This window comes from Eumetopias jubatus, unplaced genomic scaffold (assembly GCF_037043125.1).
Source record: "Eumetopias jubatus isolate StellerSeaLion01/CBP00866 unplaced genomic scaffold, mEumJub1_p1.0 scaffold_14, whole genome shotgun sequence".
Classification (NCBI taxonomy): domain Eukaryota; kingdom Metazoa; phylum Chordata; class Mammalia; order Carnivora; family Otariidae; genus Eumetopias; species Eumetopias jubatus.
Window position 1 is genome coordinate 9,862,012 of NW_028274820.1, and position 21,971 is coordinate 9,883,982.

The following is a 21,971-nucleotide window of genomic DNA, read 5'->3' on the forward strand; positions in this document are numbered from 1 at the left end:
GAATACTGGGATCCCTGAGGGGGTGGAGAGACAGAGAGGTCTAGAAGATATACTTGAGCAAATCGTAGCTGAGAACTTCCCTAATCTGGGGAAGGAAACAAGTATTTGTGTCCAAAGGCAGAGAGGACCCATCCCATGATCAAAGAGAACAAATCAATGCCTTGACATATAATAGTAAAACTATCAAATCTTAAATCCAAGGAAACAATCCTGAAAGCAGCTAGGGGGAAGAGATTTCTTACGTACAGAGGGAGGACCATCAGAATAACATCAGACTTGTCTACAGAGACCTGGGAAGCCAGAAAGGGCTGGCAAGACATATTCAGGGTACTAAATGAGAAGAACATGCAGAATACTTTATCCAGCAAGGCTGTCATTTGGAATGGAGAGACAAGGAGCTTTCAAGACCAGCAGAAACTGAAGGAATATGTGACCACCAAGCTGGCCCTGCAAGAAATATTAAGGGGGGGGTTTCTATAAAAGAAGAAAGACCCCAAGAGTAATATAGACCAGAAATTTACAGAGACAATCTATAGAAACAAGGACTTCACAGGCAACATGATGGCAATAAAATCGTATCTTTCAATAATCACTCTCAACGTGAATGGCCTAAATGCTCCCATGAAATGGCAAGGGTTGCAGACTGGATACAAAGACAGGACCCATCCACATGCTGGCTATAAGAGACTCATTTTGAACCTAAAGATACATCCAGACTGAAAGTGAGGGGATGGAGAACCATTTTTCATGCCACCAGACCTCAAAAGAAAGCTGGGGTACCCCAAAGATACAAATGTAGGGATCCAATGGGGTACGTGCGCCCCGATGTTTATAGAAGCAATGTCCACAATAGCCAAACTATGGAAAGAGCCTAGATGTCCATCAACAGGTGAATGGATAAAGAAGATGTGGTATTTATATACAATATTATGCAGCCATCAAAGAAATGAAATCTTGCCATTTGCAAAGACAGGGATGGACCTAGAGGGTATTATTCTAAGTGAAATAAGTCAATCAGAAAAAGACAAGTATCATATGATCTCACTGATATGAGGAATTATTAATCTCAGGAAACAAACTGAGGGTTGCTGGAGTGGAGGGGGGTGGGAGGGATGGGGTGGTTGTGTGATAGACATTGGGGAGGGTATGTGCTATGGTGAGCGCTGTGAATTGTGCAAGACTGTTGAATCACAGACCTGTACCTCTGAAACAAATAATACATCATATGTTAATAAAAAAAAAAGGGGGGGGCGCCTGGGTGGCTCAGATGGTTAAGCGTCTGCCTTCCGCTCAGGTCACGATCCCAGGGTCCTGGGATCGAGTCCCGCATTGGGCTCCCTGCTAGGTGGGGAGCCTGCTTCTCCCTCTGCCTCTGCCTCTCTCTCTCTCTCTCTCTGACTCTCACGAATAAATAAATAAAACATTAAAAAGAAAGAAAGAAAGAAAGAAAATGATCCAGAACAACAAAAAAAAAAAAAAAAGAAAAGAAAAGAAAGAAAGAAAGAAAGAAAAGAAAGCTGGGGTAGCAATTCTTGTATCAGACAAATTAGATTTTAAGCTAAAGACTGTAGTAAGAGATACAGAAGGACACTATATCTTTCTTAAAGGGTCTAGCCAACAAGAAGATCTAACAATTGTAAATACCTACACCCCCAACATGGGAGCAATCATCTACATAAGCCAACTGTTAACCAAAATAAAGAAACATATTGATAACAATACATTAATTGTAGGAGACCTCAATACTCCATTTTCAGCAACAGACAGATCATCTAAGCAGAAGATCAACAGAGAAACAAGAGCTCTGAATGACACACTGGACCAGATGGACCTCATAGATATATACAGAACATTCCACCCTAAAACAACAGAATACTCATTCTTCTTGAACACACATGGAACTTTCTCCAGAATAGACCACATACTGGGTCACAAATCAGGTCTCAACCGATACCAAAAGACTGAGATTATTCCTGGCCTATTTTCAGACCACAGTGCTTTGAATTTTCAGACCACAATACTAGCGACAGTATAGAATCTCTAAGGGCCACAATGCTTTGAAACTGGAACTCAATCACAAGAGAAAATCTGAAAGGAATTCAAACACTTGGAAGCTAAAGACCATCCTGCTAAAGAATGTTTGGGCCAACCAGGAAATTAAAGAACTTAAACAACGCATGGAAACCAATGAGAATGAAAACACATCAGTAAAAAAACCTATGGGATACTGCAAAGGCGGTCCTACGGGGGAAATACATAACCATCCAAACCTCACTCAAAAAAGTAGAAAAATCCCGAATACACAAGCTAACCTAATACCTAAAGGAACAGGAGAAAGAACAACAAATAAAACCTAAACCATGCAGGAGAAAAGAAATAATAAAGATTAGAGCAGAGATCAATGAATTAGAAACCATAAATACAGTACAGTAGATCAACGAAACTAGAAGCTGGTTCTTTGAAAGAATTAATAAGATCGATAAACCACTGGCCAGACTTATCCAAAAGAAAAGAGAAAGGACCCAAATCAATAAAATCATGAATGAAAGGGGAGAGATCACGACTAACACGAAGGAAATAGAAACAATTATTAGAAATTACTGTCAGCGACAAATTAAGCAACATGGAAGAAATGGATGCCTTCCTGGAAACTTACAAACTACCAAGACTGAAACAGGAAAAAATTGACAATCTGAATAGACCAATAACTAGTAACAAAATTAAAGCACTGATCAAAAACCTCCCAAAAAACAAGAGTCCAGGGCCAGATGGCTTCCCAGGGGAATTCTACCAAACTTTTAAAGAAGAAATAACACCTATTCTTCTGAAGCTGTTTCAAAAAACAGAAACAGAAGGAAAACTTCCAAACTCCTTTTATGAGGCCAGCATTACCTTGATCCCCAAACCAGGCAAAGATCCCAACAAAAAGGAGAATTATAGGCCAATATCCCTGATGAATATGGATGCCAAAATTCTCAACAAGATCATAGCCAACAGGATCCAACAGTACATTAAAAGGATTATCCGTCACGACCAGGTGGGATTTATTCCTGGGATGCAAGGGTGGTTCAACATTGGCAAATCAATCAGTGTGATAGAACACATAAATAAAAGAAGAGACAAGAACCATATGATCCTCTCAATCGGTGCAGAATAATCATTTGACAAAATACAGCATTCTTTCCTGATTAAAACTCTTCAGAGCGTAGGGATAAAGGGAACATTCCTCAATTTCATAAAAACCATCTATGAAAAACCCACAGCGAATATCATTCTCAATGGGAAAAAGCTGAGAGCCTTTCCCTTAAGATCAGGAACATGACAGGGATGCCCACTCTTGCCATTATTGTTCAACATAGTAATAGAAGTCCTAGCATCAGCAATCAGACACAGAAAGAAATAAAAGGTATTCAAATTGGCAAAGAAGAAGTCAAACTCTCCCTTCACAGATGACATGATACTTTATGTGGAAAACCCAAAAGACTCCATCCCCAAATTACTAGAACTCATACAGCAATTCTGTAATGTGGCAGGATACAAAATCAATGCACAGAAATCAGTTGCTTTTCTATACACTAACAATGTAACTGTAGAAAGAGAAATTAGGGAATTGATTCCATTTACAATAGCACCAAAACCCATTAGATACCTCGGAATAAACCTAAGCAAAGACGTAAAGGATCTATACTCCAGAAACTACAGAACACTTATGAAAGAAATTGAAGAAGACACAAAAAGATGCAAAAACATTCCATGCTCATAGATTGGAAGAATAAATATTGTTAAAATGTCTATGCTGTCCAGAGCAATCTATACTTTCAACGCCATCCCGATCAAAATACCAATGGCATTTTTCAAAGAGCTGGAAAAAACAATCCTAAAATTTGCATGGAACCAGAAAAGACCTTGTATCGCCAAGGAAATGTTGAAAAAGAAAACCAGGGTGCCTGGGTGGCTCAGTTGGTTAAGCGACTGCCTTCGGCTCAGGTCATGATCCTGGAGTCCTGGGATCGAGTCCCACATCGGGCTCCCTGCTCAGCGGGGAGTCTGCTTCACCCTCTGACCCTCTTCCCTCTCATGCTCTCTGTCTCTCATTCTCTCTCTCTCAAATAAATAAATAAAATCTTTAAAAAAAAAAAAGGAAAGAAAACCAAAGCTGTGGGTATCACGTTGCCTGATTTCAAGCTATATTACAAAGCTGTGACCACCAAGACAGCATGGTATTGGAACAAAAACAGACACATAGATCAATGGAACAGAATAGAGAGCCCAGATATGGACCCTCAACTCTATGGTCAACTAATCTTCGACAAAGGAGGAAAAAATATCCAATGGAAAAAAGAAAGTCTCTTCAATAAATGGTGCTGGGAAAATTAGACAGCTACATACAGAAGAATGAAACTCGACCATTCTCTTACACCATACACAAAGATAAACTCTAAATGGATGAAAGACCTCAATGTGAGACAGGAATCCATCAAAATAGGCAGTAACCTCTTTGACATCAGCCACAGCAACTTCTTTCAAGACACATCTCCAAAGGCAAGGGAAACAAAAGTAAAAATGAACTTTTGGGATTTCATCAAGGTAAAAAGCTTCTGCACAGCAACAGAAACAGTCAACAAAACAAAGAGGCAACCCACAGAATGGGAGAAGATATTTGCAAATGACACTACAGACAAAGAGCTGGTATCCAAGATCATAAAGAACTTCTCAAACTCAACACCCAAAAAACAAATAATCAAGTCAAAAAAATGGGCAGAAGACATGAACAGGCACTTCTCCAAAGAAGACATACAAATGGCTAACAGACACATGAAAAAATGTTCAAAATCATCAGCCATTAGAGAAATTCAAATCAAAACCACATTGAGATACCACCTTACACCAGTTAGAAAGGCAAAAATTGACAAGGCAGAAAACAAATGTTGGAGAAGATGTGGAGAAAGGGGGACCCTCTTACACTGTTGGTGGGAATGCAAGCTGGTACACACTCTGGAAAACAGTGTGGAGGTGCCTGAAAAAGTTGAAAATAGAGCTACCCTATGACCCAGCAATCGCATTACTGGGTATTCACCCCAAAGATACAGATGTAGTGAAAAGAAGGGGCACCTGCTCCTCAATGTTCACAGCAGCAATGTCCACAATAGCCAAACTGTGGAAGGAGCCGAGATGCCCTTCAACAGATGAATGGATAAAGATGTGGTCCATATATACAATGGAATACTACTCAGCCATCAGAAAGGATTTGCATCGACATGGATGGAACTAGAGGGGATTATGCTAAGTCAAATAAATCAAGCAGAGAAAGACAATTATCATATGGTTTCACTTATTTGTGGAACATAAGGAACAGCATGGAGGACATTAGGAGAAGGAAGGGAAAATGAAGGGGGTTGGAAATCAGAGGGGAAGATGAATCATTAGAGACTATGGACTCCGGGAAACAAACCGAGGGTTCTAGAGGGGAGAGGGGTGGGGGGGATGGGTGAGCCCGGTGATGGGTATTAAGGAGGGCACGTATTGCAATGAGCACTGGGTGTTATACGAAAACAATGAATCATGGAACACTACATCAAAACTAATGAAGTACTGTATGGTGACTAACATAAAAAAAAAAAAAAAGAACACAGCATTAGTTCTATAATATTTCTATGAAAGATGCATACCCTGAATCTAATCATGAAGACACACCAGACAAACCCAAAGTTAGAACATTCTACAAAATAACTGGCCTGTAACCTTCCTAACTACCAAGGAGAATAAGGAACTGTCCAGAGCAGAGACAATGTGATGTGTCAAGTGAAGACATTATGTGGTTTTAAACTAAATCAGTTTGGTATAAAAAATGTTGTTAGGAAAAGTAGGACAATTTGAATGGGGTCTGAATCTCTAATCTGAGGCTTAGATGATAGTATGTACCAATGTTAATTTCCTCAATTTTTTTCATTTTTTAAATTGAGGAGTAACAGTCGCATATAATTATATATGTTTAAAGTGTTGGTTTGATAAGCATATACATTGTGGGATGATTACCAAGAGAAAGATATTTAACACATCCATCACCTTGCACAGTTAACTCTGTGTGTTTGTGATGAGAATGTTTAAGGTCTACTTTCAGCAATTTGCAAGCATATTAATTATAGTTACATGCTGTACATTATATGTTCAGAACTTAATCTTTTTTTTTTTTTAAAGATTTTGAGAGTGAGCAAGAAAGAGAGAGAGCAGGAGCACAAGTGGGGGGAGGGGTAGAGGGAGAAGTAGAAGCAGACTCTCTGCTGAGCAAGGAGTCTGATGTGGGGCTCGATCCCAGGACCCCGAGATCATGACCTGAGCCAAAAGCAGATGCTTAACCGACTGAGCCACCCAGGTGCCCCAAACTTCATCTTTTTATAACTGAAAATGTGTACCCTTTGACCTATATTGCCCTATTTCTCCCTCCCCCAGCCAAGGCAACTATCATTCTAATCTCTGTTTCTATGAAATTGGCTTTTTCCCCCTTTTTTAAAAGATTCTGAATATAAGTGAAACCATACAGTATTTTTTCTCTGTCTGGGTTGTTTCACTTAGCATACTGTGGTTCTAGGTTCATCATGCTGTTGCAAATTGCAGGATTTCCTTCTTTTTTATGGCTGAATAATATATATATTATAAAACTCATTGCAGCATTATTCACAATAGCCAATACATGGAAACAACCTGAATGTTCTTCAGTGGGTGAGTGGGTAAAGAAAATGTGATTGATATATATGTAATAACATATATAGTATGTACAGATATACAGCCACATAATACATGTAATATATATGATATATATGCTATATTGATGCATAATATATAATTACATATTGTATATGGTTATATTTTATATCTATAATATATATTATTTATATGTTATATATGTAATATATCAGTTACATTTTCTACATACATACATACACACAGTTTGCAAATATTTTCCCCATTCTATAGGTTGCCATTTCAATTTACTGATTGTTTTCTTTACTGTGCAGAAGCTCTTTAGTTTGATGTAGATCTGTATGTTTATTTTAGCTTTTGTTGCCTGTGCAGTTGGTGTCTTTTCCAAGACAACAGTGCTAAGACCAAAGTCAAGGATTTTCCTGTTTCCTTTTAGGAGTTTTACAGTTTCAGGTTCTCTTTTTTTATGATTTTATTTGTCTTTGATACATGTCAAGATACTTTTTTGTGACTCGTGTAAGATAGGAGTCCAGTTTCATTCCTTTGCATGTACATATCCAGTTTTCCTAAAAGCACTGATTAAAGAGACTACCCTTTTTCCATTGTACGTTTTTAGAGTCCTTGTCAAAAATGAGTTGACCACATATGCATGGGTTTATATCTGAGCTCTCTATTCTGTTCCACTGGTCTATGTGTCGATTTTATGCCAGTACCATACTGTTTTGATTCCTATAGTTTTTTTTTTCTTTTTTAAAGATTATTTGAGAGAGCGAGCGAGCACGTGCACATGCACAAGTGGGGTAAGGGGCAGAGGGAGAAGCAGGCTCCCCGATGAGCAGGGAGCCCAATGCAGGGCTTGATCCCAGGACCTTGAGATCATGACCTGAGCTGAAGGCAGATGTTTAACTGACTGAGCCACCCAGGTGCCCCTTGATTCCTATAGCTTTGTATCAGAGGTTGTAATAACGAAGTGTGATTTTTTTTTTTTTAAGAGAGAAATTAAGCCAGCGGGGGGAGGGGGAGAGGGGGAGAGAGAGAATCTTAAGCAGGCTCCATGCTCAGCCCGGAGCCTGACACAGGGCTAAGTCTCATGACCCTGAGATCATGACTTGAGCTGAAATCAAGAGTTGGATGTTTAACTGACTGAGCCACCCAGATGCCCCTCCAGATTTATTCTTCATTCTCAAGACTGCTTTTGGTATTTGGGGTCTCTTGTGGTTCCACACAAATTTCAGAATAGTTTTTCTATTTCTGTAAAAAATGCCACTGGAATTTTGCTAGGGATTGCACAGAATCTGTAGATTGTTTTGGAAAGTATGGACTTTTTAACAGTATCCATCTTTCCAATACAAGAACATGAGGTATCTTTCCATTTATTTGGGTCTTCTTCAATTTCTTTCTTTTTTAAAAAAGTTATTTAAATTCCAGTTAGTTAACATACAGTGTTATATTAAGTTTCAGGTATACAATTTAGTGATTCAGTACTCACATACAACACCTGGGGCTCAACACAATTGCCCTCCTTAATCCCGGTCACCTATTTCAGCCATCCACCCACCGCCCCTCTAGTTACCATCAGTTTGTTCTCTATAGTTAAGAGTCTGTTCTTGGTTTGCCTTTCTCTTCTTTCCCCCTTATGACTGTTTTGTTTCTTAAATTCCACATATGAGTGAAATCATATGGTACTTTTCTCTGACTTATTTCACTTAGCATAAGACTCTTCAGCTCCACCCACATTGTTGCAAATCGCAAGATTTCATTCTTTTTGATGGCTGAGTTGTATATATACACATTTTCCTTATCCATTCATCAGGTGAAGGACCTTTGGGCTGTTTCCATAGTTTGGCTATTGTAGTTGATGCTGCTATAAACACTGGGGTGCATGCTGGATCTTCTTCACTCTCTTTCATCAGTGTCTTATAGTTTTCAGTGTACATTTCACCTCCTTGGTTAAATTTATTTCTAAGTATTTTGTTTTTAATGGTACTATAAATGGGATTCCTTTCTTAATTTCTTTCAGTAATTTGTTTAGTGTATAAAAACACAACTGATTTCTGCATGCTAATTTTGTATCCTGCAACTTTACTCAATTTACTAGTTCTAAACAGTTTTTTGGTGGAGTCTTTAAGGTATTCTGTATATAAGAACATGTCATCTGCAAACAGAGATAATTTCACTTCTTCATTTCTGATTTGGATGCCTTCTATTTCTATTTCTTGCCTAACTGCTCTGTCTACAACTTCTAGTACTATGTTAAACAGAACACAGTGGTAAGAGTGGGTATCCTTGTCTTGTCCATGATCTTAGAGGAAAAGCTTTCAGTGTTTTACCATTGAGTAGGACATCAATTAGCTTCTCAATATCACCTTCATTATATTGAGAAACATTCCTTCTAAACCTAAATTTGTTCAGAATTTTTATCATAAAAGAATGTTGAATTTTGTCAAATACTTCTTCTGCATCTATTGAGATGACGATATATTTATCCTTCTTTATGTTAATGTGATGTACCACATTTAATGATTTACATATGTTGAATGATCCTTGCATCCCAGGGATGAATACCAATAAATCATGGTATATGATCCTCTTAATATGTTCTTGAATTTGGTACTGGTATTCTGGTGAAGATTTCTGCATCTATGTTTGTCATGGATATTAGCCTGCAATTTTCTTTTCTCTTAACGTACTTGTTTGGGATGATGGAATTTTGGTAATGCTGACCTAGTAAAATGAGTTAGGAAGTGTTCCTTCCTCTTTAATTTTCTGGAAGAATTTAAGAATTAGTAAAAATTCTTTAAATGCTTGGTAGAATGTGAAACCATCTCACCCTGGACATTAATATGTTGGGATTTTCTTTAATTATTATTATTTATCTAATCTCCTTCCTCATTATTGGTCTGTTCAGTTTTTCTATTACTTCATGATTAAATCTTGATAGGTTATGTGTTTCTATGAATCTATCCATTTCTTCTAAGTTATCTAATTTGTTGGCATGTAATTGATCCTAGTAGTCTCTTATGATTCTTTGTATTTCTGTGGTATCAGTTATACTGTCTCCTCTCTCGTTTATGATTTTATTAATTCCAGTCATCTTTTTTTTTTTGGTAACCTTTCTAGCTAAAGGTTTGTCAATTTTATTTTTCTTTAAAAAAAAAAACTCAGTTTCACTGATCTTCTCCATCATCTTTCTAGTTTCTTTTTCATTTATTTCTGCTGTATTTTTATTATTTTCTTTATTATTTTCTTTATTATTTTCTTCTGCTAAGTTTGTTTTTCCTTTTCCATTTCCTTGAAATGTAAAGGTAGGTTGTTTGAGATCTTTTTTTTTTCTTAATGTAGGTGTTCATCACCTTAAACTTCCCTCTTAGAAATATTTTTGCTGGATGCGATAATTTTTGGTATGTTTCCATTGTCATATAACTCAAACATTTTTTAAATTGCCCTTTTGATTTCTTCTTTGATTGGCTGTTTTTTCAGAAGTGTGTTGTTTACGTATTTGTGAATTTTCCAGCTTTCCTCCTATTATTTACTTTTATATAATATTATGTGGTCAGAAAAGGTAATACTTGATAAGATTTCAATCTTATGAGATTTGTTAAGACTTGTTTGTGACCTAATAAATGATCTATATTCCACGTTCCATTCTTCTTGAAAAGAATGTATTTCCTGTTGCTGTTGTTTGGAATGTTCTTTATATGTCTGCTGGGTCCATTTGGTCTGAAGTGTGGTTCAAATCCATTATTTCCATATTATATTTCTATCTAGATGATTTATCCATCGTTGAAAGCAGAGTATTGAAGTCCCCTACTATTACTGCATTGCTATCTATTTTTGTCTTCAGATCTATAAATTGTCTAATATATATAGGTCCTCCAATATTGGGAGCATAAACTTACAATTGTTACAACCTCTTAATGAATTGATCCCTTTATCATTATATTATAACCTTCTTTATCTCTTGCTACATCTTTTCACTTAAGTTCTATTTTGTCTGATAGAAATATAGCTACTCCAGCTTCTTTTAGTTTCCATTTGCATGGTTTATTTTTCCATCCCTCCAGTTTGGGCCTATGAGTGTTCCTGTAGGCAGCATATAATTGGATTTTTTTTTTTTAATTCACTGAGCCATCCTATGTCTTTTAGTGGAGAATTTAAGTCATTTACATTAAAAGTAATCACTGATAGATAACACTTTTGTCTTTTAACCTATATGCTAAAGTTCAAAGTGCTAGAGTTCACTATTGCAGTATTCAGAGTACTTTGAATTTAACTATATATTTACTTTTGCCAGTGAATTTTATATTTTCATATATTTTCATGCTACTAATTAGCATCCTTTCATCTCAGCTTCAAGAACTCCCCCTTAGCATTTCTTGTAAGGTCTATGATGATAAATTACCCCAGCTTTTATTTGCCTGGGAAAGTCTTTCTCTTCTCTTCATTTCTAATGTCCGTGGTTGACAGTTCTGAAGTATTCTTGGTTGACTGTGTTTTTCTTTGAGCACCTGGAAGTCCTGCTGGGTTTCTGCTAGGAAATCTGCTGCGTTATCAGGATTGCCTTGTATGTGGTGAGTCTTTTTTCTCTTGCTGCTTTTGAAATTCTTTTTTTTTTGTTTGTTTGTTTGTTTTTCTTTGAGAGCTTGACTGCAATGTTTCTCAGTAAAGATCATTTTGGTTTAAGTCATTTTGGAGACAGTTGAGCTTCATTTCTCCCGGATGACCATATCTCTCCCAGATTTAGGAATTTTTAGCCATTATTTCTTTAAATGAGTTTTCTCTCCCTTTTGCTCTCCCTTCTCCTTCTCAGACTCCCATAATATGAACATTGTTTCAACTGATGCTGTCCTATAATTCACATTCACTTTCTTCACTCTTTCTCAGTCTAGTTTTTTTCTCCCCCCGTGATTGGATAATATCAAGAGATCTGTCTTCAAGTTCACAGATTCTTTCTTCTGCCTAATTGAGCTTGCAGTTGAAGCTCTCTACTGAATTTTTCATTTCATCCAACATATTCTTAAGCTCCAGAATTTGTTTCTTTCTTGTGATTTCTACCTTTGTTGAACTTCTCATTTTGTTCATGTATTGTTTTCATGAGTTCATTTACTATGTTCTCTTGACTCGTGCTGAGCTTCTTCCAAATGATTATTTTGAATTCTTTTTCAGGTAACTTGCAGATTTCTACTTCTTTTGGGTCAGTTACTGGAAAACTATTGTATTCCTTGGTGGTGTCATGTTTCTGTTTTTTCATATTTCTGCTGGCTTTTTCACTGATGTCTGTATTGAAAGAGCAGTCACCTTAATATCTTTCAGCAATGTTTTGCCATTTGTCATATATGGTCTCTATTATGATGAGGTAGTTTCCTTTTATTCCTAGTTTGTTGAGTGTTTTTATCATTACAGGGTGTTAAATTTTGTCAAATGCCTTTTCTGCATCAATTGAGATGATCACATGAGTTTTGTCCTTCATTCTGTTAATGCGGTGTATTACATTCATTATTTTCTTTTTTAAAAAATATATTTCTCTCTTTTTTTAAGATTTTATTTATTAATTTGTCAGAGAGAGAGAGAGAGAGCACAAACAGGGAGAGCAGCAGGCAGAGCATGCAGAGGGAGAAGCAGGCTCCCCAATGAGCAAGGAGCCCGATGTGGGACTCAATCCCAGGACCCTGGGATCATGACCTGAGCCGAAGGCAGATGCTTAACCAACTGAGCCACCCAGCCATCCCTACACTCATTATTTTCATGTGTTGACTCAATTCTTACAACCCAGGAATAAATCCCACTTGGTCATGCTGAATAATCCTTTTAATATGCAGGTGAACCTGGTTTGCGAGCATTTTACTGAGAATTTCTGCATCTGTAGTCATCAGAAAGATTGGTCTGTAGTTTTCTTGCAGTAACTTTGTCTGGTTTTGATATCAGAGCAATGTTGGCCTCATAAAATAAGTCTGGAAGTGTTCTTTCCTCTTTTTTAGGAACTTCTGAGGAGAATTGGTGTTACTTCTATAAATGCTTGATAGTATTCTCCAGTAAAGTCATCTGGTCCTGGGTTTTTCTAGTTAGGAGGTTACTGTTTCAGTCTCCTTACTAGTTACAGGTATGTACAGAATTTTATTTATGATTCATTTGGTATTCTGTATGTTTTTAGGAATTTATCCATTTAGTCTATAATATCCAATTGTTGAAGTATATTTGTTCATAGTAGTCTCCTGTAATACATTTATTTCTGTGGCATGTCATAATGTCTTTCACTTCTGATTTTATTTAAATCTTTTTCCTTCCTAGTTAATCTAGCTAAGGGTTTGTCAATTTTGTTAATCTTTTAAAAACCCCGTTAGTTTTAGTTCCCTTGATTTTTTCTATTGTTCTTCTGTTATTTATTTCATTTATTTCTATTCAATCTTTATTATTTTCCTTTTTTCTGCTAACTTTTGATTTAGTTCAGTCTTCTTCTGGTTCCTTCAGGTGTAAAGTTAGGTTGTTGGCCTGAAAGCTTCCTTGCCGTTTAATGTGTTTACCGCCATAAATGTCCTTCAGAGCAGTGCTTTTACTACATCCCATAAATTTTGCTATGTCGTATTTTCACTTTCACTCTCTCAAAATATTTCTAATTACCCTTGTGATTTTTTCCCTTCAACCATTGGCTGATTAAGAGTATGCTGTTTACTTTTCATGTATTTGTGGGTTTTCCAGTTTTTCTTCTGCTGTTGTTTCATTCCACTATGTTCTGAAAAGATACTTAGCATGATTCCAATCTTTTTAAATTTGTTAAGACTTATTGTGGCCTACATATGGTCTATTCTGGAGAATGATCTATGTGTGCTTGAGAAGAATGTGTGTTCAGGGGTGCCTGCGTGGCTCAGTCCAACTCTTGATTTCAGCTCATATCATGATCTCAGGGTTGTGGGATCAAGTCCCACTTTTGGGCCCCATGCTCAGCAGGGAGTCTGCTTGAGATTCTCTCCTTCTCCCTCTGCCCCTCCCCCTGCTGGTGTGTGCACACACTCTAATTAATATATCTTAAAAAAAAAAAAATGTGTGTTCTGCTATTATTGGATGTGTTTTGTATATGTCCGTTCAATTGGTCTACAGTGCTGTTCAAGTCCTCGGTTTCATATATTGATCTTTATCTGGTTTTCCTACCCATTACTCAAAGTGAAGTACTGAAGTCTCCTACTATTATTGTGCACCTTCAACAATGTTCGCTTCATATATTTGGGAGCTCTAATGTTAGGTGAACTGACCTTTTTATCATTATATAATGTCTTTCTTCATCTCCTATGACACTTTCGACTTAAAGCCTATTTTGTTTCATACAAGCATGACTTTTTGCTCTTTTCATTACCATTTACTTGGAATATCTTTTTCCATCTTTTCACTTTTAGTCCATGTGTGTCTTTGGATCTGAGGTCTCTCGTTGATAGTATATAGGTGGACCTTGTTTTTGTTTTTGTTTTGTTTTAATCCACTGAGCCAATCTAAGTCTTCTGATTAGGGAGTTTAACCATTTACATTTGAAGTAATCACTGACAGGAAAAAACTTACTACTGCCATTTTGTTAGCTGTTGTCCTACAGTATTTTGTCCTTCTTTTCCTCTCTTACTGTCTTCTTCTGAGTTTTGTTGATTTTTTTTGTGGTGATGTGTTTTGATTCCTTTCTCATTTCCTTTTGTGTATCTTCTCCAGATACTTTTATGTGGTCACTATGGGGATTATATAAAACATCTAGCTACAATAATCTATTTCTGTATTTCTATTTACAGTGTCTATCCATTTACAGAGATTTATAGTTATTTTTTATGCTGTTTTTTCAATTTTATACCAGAATTAAAAATGATTTATGGACCAACAAAATACTACAGGATTCTATATGTCTTTGTATTTACCTTTACCAGAGAGCTTTTTATTTTTGTATGCTTTCGTGTTGCTGTTTAACATACTTTTGCTTCAGTTTAAAAGATTCCCCTTAGCATTTCTTGTAGAGTAGGTCTAATGGTGATTAACTCCTTCAGCAAATGTTTGTCTGAGAAAGTTTTAATTTCACCTTCATTTCTAAAGGACAGTTTTGGTGAATATAGTACTGGTTGGCAGTTGTTTTCCTTTCAACAAATTGAATACATCATCCCACTCCCTGTGGCTTATAAGGTTTCTGCTGAGAATTCTGCTAATAATTTTCTAAGATCGCCTTTATATATGACAAGTCACTTTTTTCTTGCCTTTTTCAAGATTTTACCTTTATCTGTGATCTTGACAGTGTGATTATAATGTGTCTTGGTGTGGATTTCTGGAATTATCCTAGTTGGAGTTCATTGTCTTGAATTTGTATTCCACTTCCTTCTTCAAATTTGGGAAGTTTTCAGCCATTATTTTTTTCAAATAAGCTCACTAACCCTTTCTTGAACTTCTCCTTCTGGGACTTGCATAATACATATATTGATCTATTTTGTGGTGTACCATAAGTCCCTAAGCTTACTTCACTTTTGTTCATTCTTTTTCTTTTTGTTCCTTTGACTCAAATTTCAAATTACCCATCTTCAAGTTTACCAATTCTTTCTTCCACTTGATCAAGTTTACTGTTGAACCCATGCATATTTTTCAATCCAATCATTTTATTCTTCATCTCTAGAATTTCTTTTTTATTCCTTTTTATAGTTTACATCTCTTTGTTGATATATTTTCATTTTGTTCGTGCACTGTTTTCCTGATTTCATTTACTAGTCTGTGTTCTCTTTTAGCTGACTGAGCATTTTTTTAGAGTTATTTTGAATTCTTTGTCCAGTAATCCATAGACCTCTATTTCTTTAGGATCAGTTTCTGGAGATTAATTTTGTTCCTTTGAGAGTCCGATGTTTCCCTGTTCCTTTTTATGCCCTGTGATCATTTGTTGAGATCTGACTATTTGGAAAAACAGCCACTTCTTCCAGTTTTTACAGACTGACTTTGTGCAAGGAAAAGACCTTCACCAATCAGCCAGGCTAGCAATTCAAGGGGTCTCTCAAATCTTTTCTGGGGATGTGTCTTCTCTGGGATTATATGTGTAATTTCCAACTGAAAGAGGCTTGCCTCTGTTCTCAAAAACCTGTAATCTCTTGCTCACCTTGGTGTCTTTATGCAATACTGCACTCTCTCTGATGCTGTAAAAAGCCACAGTGCTTGCCTTGCTCTTAGCAGCCCCAACCTTGCATCTAAAGCACACTACTATTTCTTTCAGTACTCTAAGTCAGGAGAGGTAGAAATCAGTCCCTCAAGCACCCCTTGAAAAACCAGAACATTGGACACATGTTCCACTCTTGTCTTTTCATCCAAGGGAGAAGCTAAGAGTTGGGAGTTTTGTCCTGATCATACCATGCTGTGCCAGGGAGGGGAAAGGGCTATGATGAGCTAATGCATTGAACTTTCTTACCTGCTTCAATGCAGTTCTTCTTGGCTTTGTGTATGCCTGGGGTACTGCAAACACTTACATGGTTTCTGGAGTCCTCACAAAGGCAACATGGTCTACATATTGCTCTTAAGTCAGTGTCTCCATGGAGGAATGAGGTCCAAGGGCTTCCTATTCCACAATCTTGCTGACATTAGTCCTAAATTATCCATAACTTTTGCCATCCAAAATGATCTCTCTCTTTTTTAAAGCCATTTATGATCTCTACATATCCACCCAGATTCTGCTTGCTCATGGAGCTAACACCAAGGCTCTAATATAACACTGATCCTTATTATTTTTTTCTCATTTTTAAAAAAATTAACTAAAGTCCATATTTTATTCAGATTTCATTAGTTTATACCTAAGGCGCTTTTTCTGTTTCAGGATACCATATTACATTTAGTCATCATGTCTCCTTAGCCTCCTCTTAGGTTGGAAAGTTTCTTAAACCTCTTTTGTTTTTTAATGACCTTGATAGTTCTGAAGAGTATTGGTCAGGCATTTTGTAGAACACCCCTCAACTGGGATTTTTCTGCTGCTATTTTCATGACTGCACCAAGGCTATGTTTTGGAAGAGAAAAACTAAAGAGGTAATGGGCCATTCTCATCAGATTATATTGAAGGTACATCTTATTATCATGACTTACCACTGTTGATGTTAATTTTGATCAACTAGCTGAGGTAGTGTTTGGTTTCTCCAGTGTAAAGTGTACTCTTTTCCCCTTCTTTCTGTATTTACTCTGGAAGGAAGTCACTATGTGCAGGACTTTATCTTTCTGAAGAAACAGGCTGCTATTTTGTAGAGTGTTCCACATTCTAGTTTGCTTGATTTTTTTTTATTGTTATTATATATATTATATATAGCGTTATTTAATATGTTCCTTTATCCCTGTATTACCTGTAAATCTCAATTATATGGTTGATGCTGTGTATATCACATCAAATGGTTTGTGACATCAGATTGACCCTTATTAGCAATCTTTTGGTTAGGATGGTTAACAACAGAGTTCTTCATTGTAAAAGTACACTTTTTTCTTTGCAATTAGCAAGAAATCTATGGGATATTCTTTAGTATCTTGTTCTTTGTGTCCATGGACATCTGTGCCATGAGAAAATAATATACAAAGGTGATGGCCTCAAAGCTCCTCTCACTCACATCAATAATCATCTATCTGCTCATTCAACCAACACCTCCTGAAGGCCTACTCAGTTCTAGGCAGTGTTTAGCGCTGCAGCTTACAGAGGGGAGAGATGGGTTCTGTTCTTCAGCAGTACATCCCAGTGCTACAGAGTGCTACAAGAGTTCTAATAAAGTCTGATCAGTATACACTGGTGATAAGTGCAAGGTGCTTTCTTCGGTGATTTTCATGTAAGTGTTCACCATATTTTGCTTATATATTAAAGATTTTCAATAGCAAATGTTGAAACAAAGAGTTTGTCAGATCCTGTAATCCCTAAACATTCTAGTTAATTCTCACTGCCCCCATAAAGGAACTTGTGGAGGTACTGTAAAAACAAAAATCTCTGGAGGGCAGTATAGCTTAAAGGAACAATGTAGAATTCAGAGCCAGAAAGGACTGAATTCAAATCTCCTTCTCCCAATTCATAATCCTGTTACTAGCTTTGTGATCTGGCACCAATTACTTAACTTCTCTGAAGCATGGATTTGTTTACATAAGGAATTATGTAACATTCCTCTACATAAGCTCGAGAAAATACCTACTTCCAAGGGTTTCTAGGAGAATTAAATAAAATAACATACAAAGTGCTTAGCAGAGTTCCCAAGTCGCTGGCATATAGTAAATATTTGATAAACGATACTCCTCTTGAGAAACAACACAAACTACAAAGTGTGCATAGATAAGACAATCAATGACTCTGATTTGGACATTTTTCCATTAGCAATGTAGTATCACATGAATAACAGCAGAATAATATCATGACACTAGCGTAAGTCACAGCTAATTCAAATTTTTCATTAGAGTAAAAGAAAAGATAAGTCTCTAGCAAAAGTTTGCAAATTCCCACTCCTCCCTTCACCCTGTTGGCCTTCCACACACACCCGTTATGTGCACCTACAGTACGGGGGAGTGTTGGGGGGGGTGGGAGCCCATAGGACATATCTGACATAGGGTTAAGTTTTAAAGGCGTAAAGATGGTACCAGAGACATCTTACAGGCAGAAACTCTAAAAGAGGTTCTGTGTTCGACAGAATATACGTCACCTTTCTCCTCAGCCAGCTTCCACAGGTCCTGAGCTGCTGCCCAAGACAGTGTCATGGGATATTCCACAAGGACATGTTTGCCAGCATTAAGGAACTGCCTTTGGAAAAAAGAGAGAGAGAAATATACTTCAAGTAAGCTTCACTAAAATGCCCTGCATGACAGAGAACAGACTGTTATAAATGCATGTACGTCTCTGAGTCATGAAGGAATGCAGATGCGAATCAGGGCCAGAGGATGAGGAGGATGAACTGCACGTCCTGTTACTTTCTCCTATGCTAGAAGAGGCATTCGAGTTCTGTGTTAATTTGAACATTCATCCATTCACCTACTCATGTATTCAACTAGGTACTATTTGCCAGCTACTTTGGAGGAGAAACAAAGACATTAACCTGTAAACTGCCTGTTATCACGTGAGAGCCATAAATAAAGCCTACCAAACCCGTGAACAGCCAGCTCTGCCTGAGGCAGTCTGAAAAGATTTCAGTAACATCTGAAATAGGAGTAGGTGTTTTCCAGGCACAACATGCAAGATGAGGGTATTTCACTTTGGGCAGCATATGCAGAGGCCTGGGTGTTGGGAAGTGGCTGGAACTGCCTTGTTAGCTGCCAGGTCATGTGTGGGGCTCCTCCTTCCAGGCTCAGTCCCACCAAATGCATGAAGGGCTCTAGGCTTTGCATCTGAAGGTGGGCCAGGGGGACCTGTCACTTCTCTTGCTCTATAATGTCATCCCCCTCTTCGATGCCATCACTACCTTCCTTCCTCACTTATCTCATGGCGAAAACAGTTCATATTAAAGGAACTCTCAGAGATATTTAAAATGTTAAAAGCACAAAGGATAAAATGTTGGCAGCTGAGCCAAACTTAGAAAGGATTACAATTTGCCAAAGCACAGAAAAGATGCTGGCTCCACATTCTATTATGACAAGAGACAAGCACTATTCAAACTACTGTCAATACATTTTTTACAACGAATACACTTTAATTCCTTGTATTGTTTTAAATTACAGTGTACTAAGTAAATATCAGTTTTACATAGTTTTCATTTTCTTATACATTTATAACCAATAGTAAGAGTTTTGAGCATTTTGACATTTTTTTAAAGGTAATGCCTCCAATGTAATTTTTCCCTTCAATTATTAAAATTTCTTTGAGAGATTTCAGCTTGCCCCATCATTTTTATTCTCTTGCACTACTGGGCAAGGTAAGGACTACCTACATTGGAAACCCACCTGATATAGTCCTCATGGCTGGAGCTTTCACTGCAGATATAAGCAACATCAACCTCTTGACTGGAAAGAGCGTCTTCCAAAGAAATCTGCTGAACTTCCTCAATGTTCCCAAGCTCCCGTCTATTTGAGAATAAGAAAAATGCACCTCAAAAGTACACAGCATATCCAATAAATGAGCAGCATCTTTCTCCTCTCCTCCCAACGATGTCCTGATAACCAGCTTTTGGAAATGAAGACATTAATTCCCTCTCTCCCTCCCACTTCCAGGACATTTTCCACTACAGAGTGAGAAAAAACAGTCTCAGGGTTTAAGTCAAGAGACCCAGCATTGAGTGCCGACACTACTGTGAACGGCCTCTGTGATATGGCAGTCTTTGAATCACTACATCTCTAAAACAAAAACAACTGATCTCCTTTTATCTCATGAGAAGTGGTCCCTCTGATCACAGCCAGCTCCAAGCGTCTGGCCAACCACTATGACTACCAGACTTCACTCACAGTCTAAGAGAAGAAGCAAGACACACATGTAAATATATAACATCAATACAAGATGAACATGAGAAATGTTGTGTTTGGGGGTTCAGGTGGGTAATTCAATCTAATTTAGGGTTTCAGAGTAGGTTTCCTGGGGAGATGGTAGGACTCAGCAGGTAGGTCATGAGAAACAGGGTATGTGAGAAGGGGTGTGACACAGGCAGGGGTGCAGTAAAGCAGGGGGTATGAGCTGGCCATCTTCCCATATGACTTGAATAGTTTAGGGGAGTTACCACTACATCAGTCATGGCAGCCAGCTAGCAGAAGACTGGGGTTTAAGGGACAAGGAGAGGTCCCACTTCAGCCTTGAGCCCAAGTGCTGTGTTCAATCCAGCTTCAGGTAGGGGTGCAATGGGAGTTACAGTGCTGGTTAATAATAATTTTGATCTCCCATTTATGTCCAAGTCCCTTAGAATCTTACTGAGGGGAGAAGATTGACCAAGGGCAGACTCCTACCACTTCTGGGTCTCTCTAGTGCCCCAGATAGTCTATGTGGACCATCACAATAGTTATTCATGCTTTGTTTGATTTCTCTAAAGCACTAAAAAGCAGAGAGAGGCGCCTAAGTTGCTCCCCACCTTCTCTCCTCAGCCAACACAGTGCCTACAACATCTTGTTCACAATTACCACTCATAAATGACATTATATGGTGTTAGTTTGGTGAGTGGTGTATGTAAGGAAGTGGTGAGTGGTGGAGGAAGGTGCTGAGTGAGTGTGGGTCAGAGAAGAAGAAACACGGTGGGAAGTTTGGTTTTGATTGAGTTATAGCAGATAAATGAAGTTATAGGAAATAAAAGTGAGGCTCAAAGTTATCAAAGGGAAAAGGATACACGTGGCTTAGATGATGGGCTTTGGAATCAAATAGACCTGTGTTCAAATCCAGACTTTTAGACTTTCTAGCTGTGTGTCCATAGGCAAATTACATAACCTCTCTACCTCTCTGTGGCTCCCTTTCTTTATCTGTAAAGTGGGGTTGATAATGGTATCTATGTCAAGGCCATTGCATGGATGGCTAGCATGATAAGTGATATAACGATTAACTGGCACACACTGACAGCCTTCTTTCAGGCCGACCCACCATGTGTTCATTGTGCCCCTTTTGTGTAACCGTCAGGACCTGCTCTCATCTTCCCTGCCTCTGTCTTCACCGTCCCCTCGAGGCTGATTCGCTGTACATCCCAGCTGCAGATCCAGCACTCCAGCTCCCAGACCCATCCCAACTTGAGATCTTGTGGGGCTGACCCTGAGCACGGTTCTCTGGAATGACCCCAGAGCCGGCTCTCTCTCTCCTGGGTCTGGAGAATCTCTATGTCCCAAGCCCTAATTCACCACACTGGCCTTGCCATGAATTACAAGGCACAAGACAAATGCCAGCCACCTGGACACGAAGCCAATCAGGTTCAGGAAAGCCGAGGAAGCATGTGGATTCCGCAAGTCCCGGATCCGCACAGAGCCAGCTCTGCCAACGCCAACCACCACCACTCCGAACTTCCTCTCAGGCTGAAACACAAGGGACCGGGGTAGGATTTAAAGACAGTCAATGCCTCTAGCAGAGAACAGCAAAACCAAGACATGTCAGCAGGACCGGTCAGAGTCCAGACAAGGAAGGAAAGGAGCCAGCCCAGAACACACAAGAAGCCGTAGCACATAAGGGGGGGAAGAAGACAGCCCCTGACATGAGAGCTCAGGGAGAGGTCAGCTCCACCCGAGACATATTTCTACAGGAGCTCTGACTGTGTCATCCACAGAGAAGGCTCCTCACATTTGGCATTCCATTTCGACTGCCCCCTCTCCAAAGATGAGAGATTTTCCTCCTGAGGTCGTATCTCCGTACTCCCTGAATCCTTCCTCCAGTG

General features: G+C 38.2%; 1 protein-coding gene across 1 annotated transcript in view; it reads right to left on the minus strand.

The window, feature by feature from the left end:
* BLVRA (biliverdin reductase A) overlaps nucleotides 1-21,971 on the minus strand; it is a 58,037-nt gene that overhangs the window by 13,169 nt on the left and 22,897 nt on the right. The window contains exons 3-5 of the mRNA XM_028108958.2: nucleotides 21,494-21,615; nucleotides 19,582-19,701; nucleotides 18,351-18,448 (exon numbers count right to left, since the gene is read on the minus strand). Coding sequence (XP_027964759.1) covers nucleotides 18,351-18,448; nucleotides 19,582-19,701; nucleotides 21,494-21,615 — 340 coding nt within the window. The remainder of the gene's footprint in view (nucleotides 1-18,350; nucleotides 18,449-19,581; nucleotides 19,702-21,493; nucleotides 21,616-21,971) is intronic.